General features: G+C 44.0%; 1 protein-coding gene across 1 annotated transcript in view; it reads left to right on the forward strand.

The window, feature by feature from the left end:
* GPR107 (G protein-coupled receptor 107) overlaps positions 1–20732 on the forward strand; it is a 73323-nt gene that overhangs the window by 3084 nt on the left and 49507 nt on the right. Inside the window, exon 3 of the mRNA XM_019541111.1 lies at positions 19028–19034. Within this exon, the coding sequence (XP_019396656.1) occupies positions 19028–19034 (7 nt within the window). The remainder of the gene's footprint in view (positions 1–19027; positions 19035–20732) is intronic.

Consider the following 20732-nt stretch of genomic DNA (forward strand, 5'->3'; position numbering starts at 1 on the left):
CTTCACCACCTGCATTTATAACTCTATGCAACACTGGATTCACTGCCACTGGAGTTCTCCCCAGTAACCAGACTGACTATTTCTTAACCACAAATTATGTGTAGCTACCTCAAACTACATATTATACCAAACCCATCATCACAAAAAGAAAAAAAATCCCAACTTAATTCATTTCAATATACTATGCAACTGTAGCTCCTTCCATTCAAGAGCCAGACTAGAGGCCCAAGATCAATCTAATTATTTGTTATTTCAAGGACCCAATCCAACACTTACAAAAATGCACTGTAGACTTATTAAAACCCACTCCCATCCCACTATCCATTATTCAGAACACCTGACTGAAGGCACAGAAGTTTGGTGAAAGGGGGCTGTACTGCAATACTAATTTGCCGGTTATATTGCCTTTCTTCCACACTAACATCCAAGTTAACATAAGCATTTAGAGAATGCTTTCAATTGGACATTGATTATAAGCACAGGTTTAACATCAGGAGTCAAAACCACCGTATAAGCCTGACTCTCTGCATTCACATCCCATCCTCAAGTGAAACTGCAGTTCCACAAGTAAGAACAATTAAATGACCCCTGCTCTGGGGTGAAGAGACAACAGAAGCAACTACTGGTCTCTACAGATGCCTAACAATACATGTTGGAATTTCTCAGCTTCAGCTATTAGTACACACCACCTCCCTCTCCAGCTCTGACTTGCCTCCTTTCAGCACTACCATAGCAGCAGAGGATGTTTAGGGGTTAGATAGGTTCTGCTCAGCGTGGAGAAACGAGATGAGCAGCCTGTGCTGTGCTGAGTAATTCTCATACATACCGGAAATGTTGTGAAAGCAGGCTGGTACAGGAGATACTCCAGGTTTGCTCCATATGCCTGGACAGGGTGGAACCCCCAAATGATTTTATTATGCAAAATGTTTAATCTGATATTAAATATCACTATTGCATTAATAGCTCTAATGGGTTCTACTTGTTAAGTGCACGTGTACATTCAGAGGGCCAAATCCTCAGACAACACTCACAGCGAAATCAAAAGAAATTTTGCTGGGGTAAAATTTCCTAAAAAAAACCCCAGGACTGCAAGACTGCTGCATATACTTGTATATAGTATACACATTATATCACAGGGGTAAAACTCTTGGGAATAAACTACCTATTGCATTTCTTGTGCAATGTAGTGCTTTGAACACCAGCCTTTTTGCAGGGACAAGCAGTTGCTGTGCATAAATGCAGACACACTAACATTCCTAGGCAGCACGATTAGCTGTGTTTTACCTCCCCTTTGTTAATTCTGGGGTGAACATGTGCTCACCCAGCAGGTCAAGTGTACATAATAAATTTCAATTAAAAACAAAGCAATGCCAATTTTCTACTGGATTCCAAACAGCTACATTACTGCACAAAACCTTCCTGAACTACAAGCTGAGGTAGGAACTAATCTATGGACACCAACATAATATGGATCTTCAAACAAAAAACTGTTACACTTCTGTACCTCCATTCCCTAGCCAATTAATATAAACACTAGGCTTTAACATTCACAGAAAGTTATTTTTTCCAAAATAAGAACAATCTATCGTATATTAAACAAGCATGTAAAAACCAAGCATCAGTCAACAGATCTAGAAGCAAAGGAAACTGTTAAGCAAATTTAAAACAAGCTCATTCTGATTTATTCTACTCCTGAATTACCATTATTCTTGATCTCAGTGTCATTTGGATACCCCGTTCTTTCCCCAGTAATTTGTAATGCTTCTCACAGTATATCGGAACATCCCAAGCCCACTGAAGTCAATAGGGTTGAGAATGCGTCCACAAGATTCTTTGAAAAGCAAAACATTAGTTACCAGGAAAATACAAATGCTCCTTTCCAAAGCAATTCAGTTAAAGAAGCCTAGAGCAGATTTCTATGCTGGTCAAACGGTAACCATCTAATTTTTTATAGCAAAAACCACCCTCCCTCCATTTTTTTGTGGAAGCATCTTGGTACACTATTCTTCAGATTGTGAAAACAGGCAGCAGGTCATTTTCAGAACTCTGCATGTTTTCTTCCAATTCAGAAGTATCATAATGAGTCATTTGGTTCATGGCTCATGGTTTCAATTCCATTTCAGTTATTGAATCTTTTCCCCCATTGAAACATCACCAGTATTTGAGACAAAAAAATGCAGAGTTTCCCCATAAGCATTCCCATTAAATGGGACTGTTTAAACAATGATGAATCAACATATCATCATTTGCACTATTTTAATATTATGTATCACATTTCTCTCCCATACACACACCCACACATACCAGCATAAGTTCTAGAAACAAGCATTGGCTTCATTATTTACCGTCTAGATACAACCTAGGTCCACACAGAACGTAACTATAATATCACATCAAAACTGGCAACATAACTGGCAGAGCAGGCCTGTAACATCTATGAAAATTAAGAATTAGCACATCTAAAATACCTAATTTCCTAAGCCCTGTCTTTATAAAAAGGGTTAGGTTTACATATCCACTTGCACTGATTGGCATCTTTAAGTATTGCAGGCAAGACTGAAATCCTGCAGCATCTTGCAACCCATGTGGCTCTCCACCACTAATTTGCCTTCCCCACCCAAAGCTCAATTTCCCTTTTCCTCCTCACCCAAAGTACACTTCTGCCCAAAGAGTTGTAATACCCTATCATTACATCATTAAGTGAGTGCACAATCCCAAACCCACTATGACAAGGCAACCCTCAGTATCATTTTGCTCCATGATCCACCATCACACAAGCTAAATATGGCTGCATTATATCCTCTTTGTGATCTCATATGTACGTATTTTCCTTATTTTACCTCTAAGATACCCTTGATTTTGTTACCTTGTTTTCCTAGATTTGCTTAGGGGCAGAGATTTTTTTAAAAATAGTTTTAAAAAAGCTTTAAAAAAAAAATCACACTTTAAATTTACTTTATATGGTTTATACTACATATTATTGTAATGCTTCGAAGTAAATCAAAATGCCTTTTCCTTCTTACTTTCCAAAATGACTTCAAAAGCCAAACAGGTAACCTATACAATCAAAACACTCTCTCTCTCTCTTAAAAGTTTGGAATATTCTCCCCCCACCAGTAACCTCCGAATCAAACACTTCCTTCAAAAGAAAGTGCAGGACACAAACAATAAACAACAAAAGGGAATTGTATCAGCTTGCTTTTCTTCCCTGCAGCTCCCCCTCCTGAAATCAAACCCTTTGTATATAAATTCAACTTTAAACTTCTTCTCCATTCCCTTTCAAATCAAAATTAAATTAGGCTCTGCTTTGGAAGTTTCTCTTCTGCTTTACAATTCCCTTTCTTTGTTTCTGTATGGTTTGACCCATTGCTTATTTCAACCAAGAAACAGCAAGAAAAAAAAATAACCAAACCATTCCAACTTCATCGCTTCCTCAAATCCTTCACACACAATTTTCAACAGACAAAAAACTTTACAAAAGAAATGTACTGAACAAAAGCAAACGTGTCTGGTAGCCTGTGGGGGGATATAACCCTCGCTATCCTGCCTCTTGGGGCATTAGACTGGGGCTTCAGGGCTGCTTTCATTGTGCTAATCCCGAATCTGCAAACAGAGTGAGCTGCAGACATTTGCTGAGAAGCTGCTGGAGACTTGAGAGAGGTGGATGTTTATCAAAATCGTGGGAGATCTTGTCTTTTTAATTATTATTTATTTTTTTCATGGCAGCTGCATGGAGCCTGCTTAGGTGCCTGGTGCTACGGTGCAGGAGCACGGCTCGTGCCCTGCCCTGGCAAACCGTTATGACTCCAGAAAGCAGAGGGTGGCACGCAGGGTGCATTTGGGCATCTCTTTGTATTATTCTAGCAAAACATTGCAACTTTCCTTGTCTGTGGGGGTTTAGACCCTCCAGAGGGTGCACCACCATGGGGGTTTAGCCCCTGCATTGTGGGGGATTTAGCCCCTGCGGAGGGTGCATCCCCTCCTTCCCCTCCCACATATGCCAAGAATTCCCCCTCTCCCCTTGCTGCTCACCCCCCCACCCCATGAATGCCTCTCACTTACCCACAGCTCCGTGCCCCAGCTCATGGCTCCACCAGATCCCGGGAAGGCAGGGCGAGGGGAGCAGCCCTGCAGGGCAGGGGGCAATGTTTAGTCCCTGGAGGGGCCGGCCCCCTTTTCCCCCACCCCTCCCAGCAGCCAGCTGCCCCCTCCCCAAGGAGCGAATGCACCAAACAGCCCCGCTCCTGGGGCTGGGGCTCTCCCCCTCCTCTCCAGTGGTCACGGCAGCTGCCTCATTGCTTCCTCCACAGCAAAATGGCCAAAGCAGCAGCAGCACACGGGGGTGGGGGGGCAGTGACAGCTCCAGCACACTGCGCAGGCGTGTATGTCCGCCTCCCCACGCTGTGGGGCTTGCGCAAGCGCACGTGGCAGGCGGGGAGGCTTGTGCAGGGCAAGGGGCTGCGCCGCCCCCACCACCATGCCATATGCACGATGCAACCCCCCTGTCCCGATCCGCCCCGCAGCGGGGCGAGGGCTTCCTCCCCGGGATGCAATTGCAATCCTCGCAAGCGTTTCACCCCAGCCCCTCGCTGTCCTCCCTACAAGGTGCTTTACCCCGGCCCCGGCCCGATCCCCCCCGTCTCTTACCAGTCCGAGAGCGCTGCCTTTGCAGCGGGTTGGAGGGTTTGTTTGCGTTTTTGGTTTCGTCCCCAAGAAACTGAGCTGTGACCGTGACACTGGTGCTGTGGAGAGAGAGGGGGAGCAGGGGAAATGGCTGGATGAAAACCAGCGTGAAACACGCAGGCTTCAAGTCTGGTGAAGTAAAGAAAACGCCTCTAGAAATGAATCCCAAATCAACCCAAGCCAGGACCGTGTCATTTGTCTCCTCTAAATGGAAGGAAGGAACAGGGGAAGCCATCAAATTGCCTCTGTGAATATTCATAAGTGCCTAGGGGATCCTAGCAATTAGGAGCCTTCCAGAAAATTGTACACATTTTCTCCCCAGAAAAGGAAGATTTATTTTGTGCTCATTTTTTGCTCAACGGTTGCACAACGTTGCCAGCCTTCATGGTGAGCTTAATCTGATTTTACAATTCCGTTGTCTAACCACAGGAAACCTGAAAGAGTTTTAGATCACTATTTTTTAAATACAGTTGAGCCCGCTCTTGAAAACTTTAGGAGTGCAAAAATCAGTGAGACAGCTCACGTGAGGAAGGACTATTTGGCAGGTAGGGTTGGGATCCTTATTGCACACAGGTAAGAAAGCTAATCACCTCCATACCAGCTGAACAGGTTTTACTTTAGGTTAAATCGAGACAGTACCTTACCCTTCAAAATATGGAAGCATCTAACTGCAGTTATTAAACTGACATTTGTGAAAGCAGCAGAAGCAAAAACTTGGCAAAGGATTTCAGCATCTCCAGTACAAATATGCACAAGGTGGTATCAATTACTTAAATGTGTGCATATTTATTCTGTCTAGTGTAATACCTTGATAAAATTGACTACAGCAGTCCATCTCGTTTTAGAAAGGGGCAAGAGTGATGATGATTTTATTTATACTATACCTTTGAAGAGTGGATTTGCAGTGAGTTAAAGCCACCGGGTCACGTTCCTGCGGCACGTGTTCGGATATCACAACCACGTTAAGTTTTTGCTTAGGTGCTGCTTCACCGCAGACCTGGTCTTGACAATGAGTTAGTTAGTGGACCCCTGGTAGCAATCTGCTTCATTGATTTGAGGGATTCCAGCCACAAAAAATTCATTCCAGGATCTGGGCTCAGGTTCGTACAAGTACAATTTAAGAAGCCATCACTTGCTAGAGGAGGAGTGCATGGAGGACATGTACCCAAAACAGCTCTAACCTGATGAACTGTGGGTTTTTCCTCTCTCTTCAACAGGAGCTGTGAGGGAGATGAGACAAACCTATTAAGCCAGCATGGTTAAGGGAACCTGTCTGTATTCAGAAGAAAAAATTGCATCAAATCTTTCTTTCATGATCCCTTCCCTCATGATTTAAATAATCTAACAAAACCTCAAGCAAAACTACCAAAGGGGGGAAAAGATGGAAATAACTTACAAATTTTGCAGGAACACATTAATCACTCAGCTTTTACATAACAACTCTTTCCCCTTCCCTTTGCTGGTCTTGTTTATTGAGACAGCAGCAGTATCTGTTCCGAAGAACTGACAAAATACTTTGTCTCAATGTGGCATCTAATACAACTGGGCCCCCTGCTTGGCTCTTCTCCAAACTATTCTAATACAGTTTATAACACAGGAAATTCTGAAATCACCCAAAAAGTGTAAAGCCTGAAGTGTTACTAGGCAAAAACATCAAGAATGCGTCAGATAGGATTTGGAAAGCACACGGACATCAGACTTGGGTCTCACAGAACTGAATGGGAGACTGGCCTTGAATTGAATAAGAACAGGCCTAGTATGAATCTAGTACCAATCCTGGAAGCTCTTCATGTGAAAAACATCTTTGAACTCCAATTAGAGATGGCATGCAGAATGCTCACTGGACCAGTCCCAAAGAAAAGGCAGATCTTTTCAGTTTTCAGGTTAAAAGAAGAGAGGATGCCTCTTTCCATTGGTATCACCACCATTGCATCTGCTTCCTTTATCACTCCCTTATGATGGACACTGGGAACCTGGTTTCTTTTTGAAATCCCTCATACATTAAAGTTTAAGGAGCACCTTTATACCTTGACATTTGCCTCTACAGTACCTTATAGTGCAAAGTGCCCTGAGATTCGCCATCTCCCAAGATCTCATGAAGGATAAGGCCTCTAACATTACTGACCCCATCTCATCAGGTTAACTTCTGGCTCTCAGGGACAAGAAATCCCATTTGATACCCCCAGTAAAATCTGCCTGTCTCTACACCTCAGGGCCTTGACCCTTTTCCCAGCATCAACCCTGCTATGAATTCAGCACCCTCAAATTTTAATAAGCTACTTGCCTACCTATGATTCACTCCCAGCACTGTTCTATGACGACTCCTCACCAAATACCTAGGGGGATAAGGGGAAAATAATGGAGGATAAAAGAAAAAACACCAAGACTAAATACCAAGAAATGCTGATGAGAGTACCTGTAGCCACTGAGGAAAGCTCATTTAAAACCAGATCAATGTACCTATCTAGAGCTATAATGAAACTTATTAATGTACATGTATACCAGTGTGAGACTGTCTTATGGCACTCTAAATACACAAGAGGCAGTTCCACTTACTTGTAAGAAGCAACCTTAATTATAGCATTTAAATATTAATTATTTAGGGAAGTAGATGACCCAAGAGGCTCAAGAAACTTTAATCTCCAGATTACAGGTTCAAAATAAGGGATGGAAATCAGGTAACATCACCAATGGGGAGTATTCAGTACTGGCCTGCACCTGTAGGGAGCAAACCAGGAAAGCCAAGGCTGAAACCAAACTCAAACTGGCTACAGGAATCAAGGACAACAAAAAGTCCTTCTTCAGATACGTGGGTAGTCAGAAGTAAAACAAGGGCAACACTGGCCTCTTGCTAAACCAAGTGGGGCAGTTGACAACTGATACCCAGGATAAAGTTAATCTCCTTAACCATTCCTTTGCGTCAGTCTTCCACCAGCCCACGGGGCAGCACCCTACCTAGCAAGATGCAGGATTGCCAGGCTATGGGCAAACACACACCCATCATTGGCAAAGATCTCATGAAGGAACACCTTGAGAGGCTGGACATCCACAAATCAGCAGGCCCTGATGGAACACACCCAAGAGTGCTAAAGGAACTGCCTGACATCATAGCACGGCCTATGGCAAGGATATCTGAGAACTTGTGGTGCTTGGGAAAGGTTCCTGAAGATTGGAAGAGGGCCAATGTGGTGCCTATCTTCAAGAAAAGGAGGAAGGAAGATGCAGGGAACTACAGGCCAATCAGTTTGACCTCAATCCCTGGTAAAATATTGGAAAAAATAATCAAAAAAAACATTAACAACAGGTTAACAGAATGCAACATTCTGAGATAACCAACATGGCTTTGTTGCATGTAGGTCTTACCTGACCAACCTAATTTCCTTCTATGACCAGGTGATGCATCACCTGGACAAAGGAAAAGAGGTTGATACCATTTATCTGGACTTCAAAAAAGCCTTTGACTTGGTCTTCTGTGAAGTCCTCATGGTACTATGGCCTCAACAACCTTATAGTCTGATGGGTGGGGAACTGGCTCTGTGGTCGGATCCAGAGAGAGACAGTTGATGGAACTGTATCAACATGTTTCATGATGACCAGTGGCATCCCCCAGGGATCCGTACTTGGACCTGTACTCTTAATATATTTATAAATGATCTGGATTCGGGTATCAGAAGCAAAAACTGGCTAAATTCACTGACACCAAATTATGGGGAAGTGTGGTCACACTAGAAGATAGGCTGGTAATTCAGGCTGACCTAGACAGGCTCGCAAGGTGGGCAGATCAAAACCTGATGGAATTCCACATGGAGAAATGCAACGTGCTCCACAATCGGGAGGGGGAAAAAATCCTCATCATACTTGTAGGCTTAGCAGTGCTACACTCACTAGCATCAGGACCAAAAGAGACTTGGAGGTCATGACTGACCACAAGATGAACATGAGCCACTGATGCAATGCTGCAGCTGGCAAAGCAAACAAAACCCTGGCTTGGATCTACCAATGCATCTCAAGCAAGACCCAGGAAGTCATCCTCCCTCTTTACTCGGCCTTGGTGAGGCCACAGCTGGAGTACTGCATCCAATTCTGGGCTCCACACTTTAGAAAGGATGTGGAGAAGGTTGAGAGAATCCAGAGGAGAGTCACGTGCATGATTAGAGAACAAGAAAACAGGACTTATGCAAAGAAGCTGAGAGCCATGGGACTTTTCAGCCTGGAGAAGCAAAGGCTCAGGGGGGACTTGGTGACAGCCTATAAGTATATAAGGGGCATGCATCAGGAACTGGGAGAACATCTCTTCACCAGGGCTCCCCAAGGGAAGGCAAGGTCTAATGGTCATAAACTCCGGGAAAACCATTTTGGACAGTAAAGAAGGTTTTTCTTATGTCCAGTCTAACTCCCTAGAGCCTGGAATAGACTCCCCCCCAGAAGTGGTACAAGCACCTAGCCTGGACACTTTTAAGAAACACTTGGATGCCTATCTTATGGGATCACTTGACCCCACCTGACTTCCTACCCCTTGGCCAGGGAGCTGGACCTGATGATCTTGCAAGGTCCCTTCCAGCCCTGATGTCTATGGAATCTAGACCGCCCTGATAAGTACTGAAAGGCTTTACCACCTAATAACAGCTGTTTAGTGAAACATGCACAATAAGTGGGGGTTATCCAAGTAGTTTCTAGGCCCAGAACCAAGGGCAACGTGTACAGGGTGCACATGTACCCGCTATGTGTGGTGGTGCAGCCCCTGTAAAAAGGCAGCTCCAACACTGTCAGCACCACCTGCTGGCAGTCGCTGCTCACCACCCTGTCACTGGTGGCATCTGCAGGCAGTCCCCAATTGCTCCTGGCTGCTGCTGACCCTGCAAGCAGCGCCTGCGGGTAGTTGCCGACCCACGATTGGTGCTCACCCCCCCACCACTGACAGTGGTGTCTGCAAGAGCTTCCTGCTCCTGGGTTCCTGCTGCCACCAGCGCAGCTGTGCCCCCCCCAGCCTCCAGGGGCATGCCCCATTCATGTCCAGGACACAAAAATTCTTTATGATTAGTTGCAGGATTGTTTGGAAACTAAGAGAGAGTGCGGCAATTGAGCCTACTCACAAAGCTCACAGGGAAGGAACTAATTACACTCAGCCACCTAACTGGTCTTTCTCCACCAGGACAAAGGCTTGTTAGGTGAGAGAGGTCTGAATAATGGCACTGGAGCTACTCCCCCTAGACTTTAGTCTTTCAAGCTGTCAGTTTGACATGTCCACAGAAATGCATCCAGTGCCACACAAGAGTCTCAACTGCCAGGAAAAATTCTGAATATTAATGAAAAATTATGAAAAATCCATAAAAGCAAATTAATTGTCAAAATTGATCTAATTGCGACTGGGCTATAGATGTATTTTCATACCAGGCTTGGAGTTTAAAGGACATCTAGTGGCTGGTTCAAGTTACTAATTGTTGAAATAAACCTACAAGATCACTGAGGATTTTTGCCTATTTAAAAATAATTTAGGATCCCCATCCCAGCTCCATCTGCTTATAACAATATTTCTGTTTACACCATCATCTAGTGAACAATATGATAAAAGTTGAAGTAAAACTATAAACAGGGAACATCACCAACTAACATTGGTGCTGACTTAGAATTGGTGCAGGTGACATTTTAGCACATCTCAACCAGTGTGTTCTGGCACCTTTGGGTGCTTTGACATCCTTTCAAACGTGCTTCATGGTGCCATGCAATGTTAGCACTGTTAAGTGTGCAAACATGATTCACAAGATAAATCCAGAGATTTCAAATAGGAATCCATTGTGTCAAAAACATTTTGAACTGTTGTGACCTTTGAGTTTTCTGCAAAAAAAGGATAGCTTTTCTTATTTTTCTGGAGGCAAAAAACAAGCGAAAACTGAAAGCTGGTATTTTCTGAGGAGTGCCAAGTCTCAAAAGGTTGAGAGCCACTGGTCTCAATCGCAATATTATATAGACCTAGATCATAGGGGCTTCTTGTAAAGTTTTTTCCTCTATATATTCATTATCCTCTATCCTTTCACTAATTTTCTGTAATGAGTGAAACCAGCAGAGATGCTACCTTGCATAGTTATGTAGATAACTAGAAGATTTAAATTTGCCAGAGCTGGAGATACAACAATCATTGTGACCAATTACAGCAATTCACTTTCTTCTTCAAAGGGTCAATTTAAAAACAATTGTTGTAAGCTGTTTATCAACACTACAAGCAATGCTTTAGAGAATTAACAGTGAAAAAGTCTTAAAATCCAAGAAAAAAAGCCAGTCTACACCGTGTCATCTTCTTCCTAAGCTTGTGCAGAAACAAAACATAGTTCTCAAGGGACATACGGAGTTTTACATAAGCTTTTGTTACATCTGCTACTTAACTGCTGTATCTGCTTCTATACCAGATACCTAAGGAAGGGATCTGAAGTATCTCAAAGCTTCTCCATATCTATCTCAACCATGCAGTGGGTCCAATAAAAGATATCACCCACAAGAATTCTTAAAAGCTAACGTAATTCTCACTGTTTATGTTTTCTCTTCGCTTATCTTACTCTCCCTTTGGATAATTAAAACGAGTGAAACCAGTAACATTCTCTTCAAGACCCAGTTCAATCTTGTCAAGAAACAAACACCACCCAAGAATTATAATAAACAGCAGAAAAGCCTTTTTGTTACTTTATGGGATTTTTAGAAACAGTTTCTGATGAAGCAATTATTTTTAACTTCTTTTAACTAACCACAGCACATAAGAGTTTTCCTGCTTCCTTACTATTATGTGGAAGTGTTGTTTTTGGTTTTTTTACTTTAACTTGTGGTTAGTTAGTTGGCTAACACCTCAGCTCTTCAGTGAGTGCTGGAAACATTAAGAAGCCCTCTCAGGATGAAAACTAGCAAATGTGAATATTAAAAAAAGTGCTATCAAATGCACAAGGTAAAACAACCAGGATGAAAGACAGGTATCTTTTAATTCCTTTCACTTACAATAGTCCTACGTGCTGTGTACAACAACAGGAGCTACCAAATGGATGAAGAAAGAACAGGCCGAAGAGACTCTCAAGTTTCAGCATAGGTTGAACATGCCCCGTCTGAAAGATAACGGTTATGACATTTCCTCATGGTTTGAAACCTAAAAATTCACGCAAAGCCTGTAACTAAGCTAGGCATTTAAAAACAAACAAGAGAGCTTCAATTGACTGATGCACAGCGTCTGAAAAAAAAGGAGAGATTGGACTATCTGAGAACAAGTAGATGAAAAGCACATATGCAGTACACAGAAAGAAATGTCCTTCTCGCCCGTGGTCAGTCAGGGAAAGCGGGTTTTCACTTCCACCGGCACACAAGGCCAGCGCTGCTCAACCTCCTGGCCACAAGAGCAGCACAGGGCTGCATTAGACCCCACATACCAGAATTGGACCCTGCACTGCCGTGTGCCCTGGGGCTCCTATGCCACCTCCATCCAGCCCCGTATGCTGGGACCAGACCCCACGCGGCCGTGCAGGCTGAACGAGCACCCCTGCACTGGACTACTCCACACAACGCTGCTGTCCAGGCCTCAAACCCGCCTCAGCGAGGAGCCGGAGGAAGGAACCAAGAATAAGCAACCAATTTCAGCCTCCTCCCTCAAGCCAGAATACAGGCTGCAGAGCCAACCCTGGGGAGTGGAGAGGGAGAAAGCCCAGGAGGGCAGCACAAAATTCGTCTAAGGGGCAGAGATGACACCGTAGCCAAGTACCTACGGAGGTAAGCAGCAGTGGGACCAAGAGGTCAAAGCACCCTTGGGCAGGCGAGACGGTGCTAGGAAGGATTAAAAAAAAAAAAATTGAATTACATTGTTTTTTTTTTAAATGAGACGAAACCCCTGCCTATCTCCAAGCAACCACGCCCCACACAAAAGCCAGCCTAAGCGCATGCGCACACAGCCCTAAAGGCCACTCAGGAGGGGCGGGGAAGAGGTGGTCCGACCGTTCGTGCTCACCCCGCCCTCCCCCACCGGGGCCCAGGCGCATGCGCACACTTCCCCTTACCCAACTGGGGAAGGGAAGCGGGGAAGTCACGTGGTGTGACTCTTGAACCCGGAAGTGGGCGGGGAAGCGGCTGGTGATGCTGGAATAAACATGGCGGCTTGCGGTTGGTGTGTCCCCCTGTGGAAGGCGCTGGCGCTGCTGTCGCTGTGGGCGGGATGGGGCTACGGCCGCGTGCACCACCTCACGCTCAGAGTAAGGCCCGGGGCGCGCGGGGGCCCTTCCCTTTGCCCCTTGCTTCTGGGGCGCCTCCCGACGCGGGCGACCCCTCTCCTGGGCTGCCCCAAGGAAACCCCCGCGCAAGACTCAGCTGCTGAAAGAGCTGGGCCGAGTGTCGTTGTCGCTAGGGGCAGGCGGCAACACCGCCGTTCATGGCCTGGGCCTGCTTGGGAGCCACGGCTGAGCAGAGGCAGGTCCCATGGTGGGTGCAGGTATGGTTTGCCTCTTCCGTGGTCACGAAACATCCCCTTGAATCCACCTCCTTTGGAGGCAAACCTTAGTTGGAGATAACCATCAAGAGAAGAACACCCCCCCACACACACACACACACGCACACAGATAACAGTTCTGCTTTTGTGCCGTTCCTCTTGGCCAATGCAGAAAACCAGAACGAAGCTCACATCTGGGTGCGTGCATCTAAAAACGTTGTGTTGTCTTGAGCGTGATCACCATGAGCTTGCCTGTGGTATGGGAGAAAGTCGCTCTGCCGGAGGTTTGGTGGCTAAAGAAGGCAGATCGGTGCAAAACCCTGGGAGTTGGGGCTGCGTGGCTCCGCTGTCAGATCAGCCGTCGACTTGTCCTGTGTCAGAAATATGAGATGTGTATGGTATAAAAATACGAAGTGTGCTATACAAATGTTGCATTGAGGTTATATTTTTAAGTTCTTCTGATGAGTTGGAAGCCTGAAGCAAAATCTGCCTTTGTTGTTTTAACTTTTTCACAAGGCTTAAAATCATGCTTGGAAAAGTTGCAGTTCTTTAACTTGCTCCCCAGAGATATTGCTTTACTGTAAACAGGAAGTTGCAGTAGGTCTGGACCAGTGGTTCTCAATCCTCGGGCCACGCATGGCCCAATTAGTGCACTGCTGCAGCCCATGTGAAATCCTGATAAATGGATACACAAGAAATAAGTTGTGTGGGTGTGGTCCATATGACACATTGAGCTGCAAGCGTGTAGCTCGCTAGGGCAAGGACCCACTAGTGTAGACTGACTGGACCTTATTTCCAGACTGGAATAGAACTAACTAGACTCTCGCATTCTGTATTTATTTTCTTATTTTTGCATTAAGTGCTTCAATCTCAGGTCAAGCATGACTACTCAAGGGCTTTCATTGATTAAAACCCAAGTGTGTCTAGCATTCTGCTTCTCAGTAGTGTGTTTCCCAGGCTGAATATTGGTATACACAGCTGGTGTTCCGATTTCAATTCACGAGGTTAGCACTCATGACCAGTGTCAAGATATCTTAACGAGTGGACGCAGAGCCTTTTAAATGCTTGTGACTTGCATATGCTGATTGGGTGCCTGTTTATGGACACAGAACATAGGCTCTTGTTTCTTACTTTCCAGAACATACTTCATCATTTCTCATAGGGCTGTGAATATAGTATGTGTTGCTACTCTTTTTCTGAATCCTTGATACCTTCATTGTTTTTCCATTAGGTTGCATCCAATGATACCTTCTTTACAAATCCTACTGTACAAAATGAAAGCAAATATTGTGGTCCAGAGGCTAGCTAATGTGCTTCAAGTGAAGGACTGCTGCTGCTGCAATAGGCTCCTAAATCTGGTAGAAGGGAAGCAGACAGCTTTCATGACTTCAGTATCAAATTCAGTAGAGGGGGGTGCTGTTGACTGAAAGTAGTAGCTTGGAGTTAACAAGGAGTGTGTGAGGAGATAAAAGCATAACCTGCATACACTGACCTTTTTGAGACTTCTCTTAATTTGAAAACTTAGAGAAGACACCCTTTACAGAAATAATATTCATATTGAAAATGTGACTATGTGGTTCCATCACTTAAAATTAAGAGTTCATTTAGGATGTCAGCTCCATCCTTGGCTCTCCCTACTTATGTTATGCCTGGGGAAGGGTAGCGAGCCTACCCCACTTCACTTTTTTCGTAGCCTTGGGATTGAAAGCTGCACATGTATCTGACTTTAACATAAGCAGTGCTCAAAGACCATGTATGTCAGCCTTGCACTATTAGGAGCTTGAAACTAAACTGCTTCTGTCACTTCTACTAGTTTAGGGCTTCTGTGAGAAGCCTAGCATTTCAGATCTGTTACAGGAGGCTTTGGAAAGAAAAACTTGCTTGTGGCTCTCAGATAAGCACTTTTTCTATTGACGAAAGAATATACTTTTTCTACAAGACTTGACCTGTAATTTTGTTGTTTCATAGTTTGTAGGGTTGGAAGGGACCTGAGCAGATAATTGAGTCCACCCCCCTGCCATGGCAGGAAAGAGTACTGGGGTCAAATGACCCCAGCAAGGTGTTCATCTAGCCTCCTCTTAAAGACCTCCAGGGTAGGAGCCAGCACCACTTTGCTTGGAAGTTGGTTCCAGATCCTAGCCGCCCTGACAGTGAAGTAGTGCCTCCTGATGTCTAATCTGAATTTGCCCTCTGTCACCTTGCGACTGTTATTTCTAGTCACTCCTGGTCGTGCTTGGGGGAGCAGGGACTCCCCTAATGCTTGCTGGTCCCCTCTGACTAGTTTGTAACAGGCCACTAGATTTCCCCCCCCTCAGCCTTCTCTTGTGAAGGCTGAACAGGTTCAGGTCCCATAGCCTCTCCTCATAGGGCCTGCCCTGCTGCCCCCGATCATGCGAGTGGCCTCCTCTGGACCCTCTCCATGTTGTCCATATCCCTCCTGCAGTGCGGCCCCCAGAATTGGATGCAGTATTCCACCTGCGGCCTGACCAGTGCCACATAGAGGGGGAGGATCACCTCCCTGGATCTGCTTGAGATGCATCTGTGGATGCATGACAAGGTGCGGTTGGCCTTCCTGACTGCGTCCCCACGCTGCCGGCCCATGTTCACCTTGGCATCAGTGATGATGCCAAGATCCTTTTCTGCCTCTGCACTGCTGAGAAGGGAGTTCCCAGCCTGTAGGTATGGTGCTGGTTGTTCCTCCCCAGGTGCAGCACCTTGCACTTGTCGGTGTTGAATCCCATTCTGTTCTCATCTGCCCATCCCTGTAACCTGTCTAGGTCTGATTGCAGCCTATTTCTCCCTTCTAGCATGCCCACATCTCCCCACATCTTAGTGTCATCAGGAAATGTGAACAGGGTGCTTTCTACCCCCTCATCCAAGTCACTGACGAAGATGTTGAACAGTGAGGGCCCGAGGACCAAGCCCTGGGGGACCTACTGCCCACATCCACCACTCTCTGGGTGCGGCCCTCCAGCCAGTTGGCAACACATTTGACTGTGTAGGTGTTGACACGACAGTCCCCCAGTTTCTTAATGAGAACGGGGTAAGAGACAGTGTTGAAGGCTTTCCTAACGTACAGGAAGACTATGTCCAGTGCTACCCCTGCATCTAAGGATTTGGTGACCGAGTCGTAGAAGGCCACCAGGTTGGTCTGACAGGACCTGCTGCTAATGAACCTGTGTTGGTTGCCCCTAAGCATAATCTCCCTTGCTGGCCTCTTGTGAACATGTGCCAGAATAATTCTCTCAAAACACTCACCCAGGATTGAGGTAAGACTAACTGGCCTATAGTTCCCCAGGTCCTCCTTCCTCTCCTTTTTGAAGATGAGAACCACATTGTCCCTCTTCCAGTCCTCTGGCACCACACCAGAGCCCCACGAGTGTTGTGATGTTTAATGTTTAGTATTTGTCCTTCAGGCAGTAAGACTCCAAACGATTACATTGTTCCCTTCCTGAGCCTGCTCAGTTGCTTGGGTTTTCACACTCAGATTCTCATGCTAGGCAAGTTAAGGATACTGATAGAACATGGCAGGAATATTGAGAATTATGGAAATGATTTCTAAATGAAGTTAAAAATAGAAGTGCTTGGCACCCTTTGAAGCCTTGGGTTTACAGGGGAAGTTGACCACTTAACAATCCTTCCACTTATAATTAATCTGGTTTCCAGCTCTTATGTGAACACCTGGCTCCTACCAACTATTTAACTTCACGATGCCTATAATTATGCCTATGCTGTTTGCCAAGATAAAGACCACGGTTTTGGATATTTTGCTGTTCTACTTCCTTAAGCAAGTCATTGTCATATAGCTTGTTAGAAAAGCCAGATACTGATGTCTCAATAACTAATGTGCTTTGATGAAAAGTAGTTCCTGCTGTCGGAGCCTTCAGTTTTCTAGTTGAAAGCATTGGTATCTTGGTTCCTATTTTTAGAAAATGGTATCTTTTCTTTTGGCTGGCTCATTAAAAACAGTTTTAGCTTACAAAGGCAGTCCTATCTTTCAAGATAAGCACACACTTTCATTATTGAAATGCTAATCTACCTTAGTAGTCTCCTTCGGCAAAGTTTTCCTTTGGCATTCCTACTTTCTGTCTGTAAATGCGTGTGGAATCTTTGGTAGAGTAGAAAAACTCTGAAAATGCATGGTTTATTGTTTGGAACACATGGAAATAGTTATTTCCAGAACTGTTGTGAAAATTAACACGTTAATGGAAATACTGAAGTGTAGAGTCTATTTCTAGAGAAGCCCTTTAGGTTTGTTTGCACTTCCAATTTTCTATATCATGAAACACATTTCATCAACTATTAAATGGTGTCTGGGAACATACTTGTCTTGTTCTGTAAGGACCAAGCATCACTTTTTAAATGAACCATAGATAGATAAAAATCATTGTTTTTGACAAGTCTTCAAAATATTATGTTGATTGGCTGGCACAATATCAGGAACTAAAATATCTCTTGCATGCCTTCTAATGAATTATTTCAGGATAAAAAATATTTCCAGATGAGGCCTTTATGTCTCGGCAGGTGGTCAACTTTGATGCAAATTAGGGCTGAAATAATTGGCTTACCATTGTCATAAAACCCTGGAAACTCTCTGGTACACAAAGTAGGATAGTAGTTTTGTGATGTGGTGTTAACCCAGACCTAATGTAACAGTTGTTAAGGTAGCTGTTAAATTAATCAGTGTAACTTACCTTCAGCATTGTTGCTGTTTACTGGCCCTCAAGAGGCAACCAAACCTGTCCTCCTTGACATGTTTTCCAGATTGTATTTTTGGACTTTACCCTGTTTAATTCATTGTAAGAGACCAAATTTTTAGTAATTTGCTCTGTTACTCTTTCTAGATATTTATTCTTACCTGCAGTCTTTTACGTCATGTCTCTTAACCAGGTTGCACGCAAATGTTCAACTGAATACTTTCCCAGATCATCATAAGCTCCCTCCTGGCCTGTCTTCTAGACTAGGCAGGGGCTTCAGGCATGCCCGTATCTCTGGCAAGATACAGTTTTGTACTTCTTACATTTTGCCTAAGTTTTGATATCATGCAGAACAGTTTTATGGCCCGTCCTGGACACTGCTGCTTCTAGAGGCTTCATCCCTTCAGTGTCTGTGTTTGGAGTTGACATTAGGAGCCTGTCACCTTCTATAGCTCTTTCCTGTGGCCCTGTCAGCCTTTTACAGGGAACAGTTAACAGCTTACCATCTGGTCTGATAAATAAAGGGCTGGCTGGCTCTAAACTCTATGATTATTAAAGTTGTCGGCTACCCTGTTGCATCCATCTTATGAATTATGGGTGGATGGTGGCAGCTCTGAGCTCCAAATCCTTCATTGTGGCCCACTTAACATTGGATTTTGCTTGGAATTTGACAATACATAATGTGCCACTTTTTTTTTTTACTAGTTCTAATAGTTTTGTTTTAATTGTAAATACAAGACTGTATTCTGCCCTTGTTTTATAGTTGAACAGCCTCATTTAAATCAGATGATGTATAATTGGTAATGAGAACTTGTTCAGTGAGTCTTCATCCTTTTGGAGAAGGCAAGATAAATATTAATACATCTGTGTATCTTTAAACTGTTGATGCATACCAAGTGTGTGGGTAGTCTGCAAGTGTTTTCAAATAGGCACAGTGACACATTGTGTGAGATCTTCAACCTGCAAACCTGTTAACTGGGTTTGTAAGTTGTGTTAGTACTTGAAGTTGGTTAAGTTGGAGAAAATTGTTTGTCCCTACCATAGTCAATATTTTGACCCTCTCTTTTAATGTGTGTTAGATGACATAGTACAGGTTATAGGCAGACAAGGTTATTTGGATAAATTATGTCTTTTAGTAGGCCGACTAAATAGTTGGAAAAATGTTCTTTGGAGGCTTTTGGGTACAAACACCCTTTTTCCTAGCAACTTGTTATAGCTGAAAGCTTGCAAAGAACAATTTATCCAACTATTTAGTTGGTCTTATAAAAGTTATCATGTTTACCCAAAGAACCTTGTCTACCTATGTCCTTAGACCAATGTGGCTACAACCAACACCCCCAAAACACAGTACAGGTTAAGCATAGTTTAAGTCAAAATGGACAACCTCTGTGTGTAGCAGGTTGGGCAGAAAGCACAGTGGCACGTGGGCAGGGAGCAGAAAGTAGAGCAGCAGAAAGGCAGGGAGCAGAAAGCTGAGTGATGGGTTGGGCAAGGGAACAAGATTGAAGTGGCACTCAGAAAGTGCGTAGGGCTTGCTCAGTGGTACACATGGTAAAAAGATTGGCCTCTGCTGGTCTAAGTTGAATTTTTCAAACAACCTTTTTGAGCTGCAAGCAAATACTTTGCAAAGAACCTTGCAATGCATCAGTGGGGTTGAACTGGATGGTCCTGAAGGTCCTTTCAAGCCCATGAGCTTGGAACACTGCAAGAGTAAATACCTGTAAAATGGCCTCTTTCCTACCCCCCCCCCCCCGGATGCCCAACAGGTATTTATCCACAATATGCTATTTGGCTGTATATTATAAACAGCATTGGTTGAGTATATTGGATTAAGACTTGTATTGCGCGTGGTACCAAAAGAGCCATCTGGATTCTTCTTTCAAGTGTATAAATGACCCAGAAGCTGAAGAGAGAACACAAGTATAATAATCTGTTAAACAGAACATCTGCTGTGAACCATGTGTCACTATTTTTTTTCCTTAGAATATTGAAGGGACCATCTGGCTATTTACAAGGGTAACCTAATTCTGTTTGGGTTACCTTTTTATTGCCTATTTGTGTAAGGGTATGCATGTGTGGTGGTAGTTATATATAAGGTATTTTTAAATTGAGATCTCAAACAAGTTTCATAGAAATTAAAGGTGGGGGGTATGAGAAAAGAACCTCTTGCAGCTCCTGTATGGTCTGCTGACTCCTCCAGTGCCCTTTTCAGGTTAGTTTTAGACTGCTGAGGAATGGTGCTTCCCTGAATAGGAAAGAGCATTCCACAGTCTAATACATCTTTGATTATTGCACTATCAGAAATTTGCCTCACTTTCAACCTGTTGATTTTTCTTTAGCAAGAAAAAAACTCCCTAGTCCACACACCCTTTATTATGCCAGTAAGTAGTCCTGTTTTCATTCCACAAAAGCTTGAACAAGTAAAATGCACTGCAAAAGCTTCCTCATTGATTAGCCTTTATTTCCTTTTACTTTATTTTCTGTTATTGTTGAGTTCCCTCTGGTTCCCGATTAGTTTTCTAAGACTAAGAACCTCCAGATTGTGCATGTTAATCTAGATGCATCCATGATGCACGGTAGGGTCATGACCTTCTTTGTCCATGATGTGGCATCCCCAGTGATAATACTTAAACATTCAGTGCCTGTCATCTGAAAATGGTGATGTGCTTAGCCACCTAAGCATTCTTTCCATCTTTCGGTCTGCAAAGTGTAAACAAGGACCCTTCTTCCACAGCTGAATTGCATCAGTATTAGTTTGGCTTAGGGGCTCACAAACACCCCACATAAAATTCCAGGTGGAGTTTATGTATGCAGGACCAAGCTAGCTGGGGCTGAATTTTGATGTTTTAATTAGAGCTGACACCTCTGTTCTTAAAGTGCATTTGGATTTTGCATGGCCCCAG

This window comes from Crocodylus porosus, unplaced genomic scaffold (genome assembly GCF_001723895.1).
Source record: "Crocodylus porosus isolate Cpor-Errol unplaced genomic scaffold, CroPor_comp1, whole genome shotgun sequence".
In the NCBI taxonomy this organism is placed as follows: Eukaryota; Metazoa; Chordata; order Crocodylia; family Crocodylidae; genus Crocodylus; species Crocodylus porosus.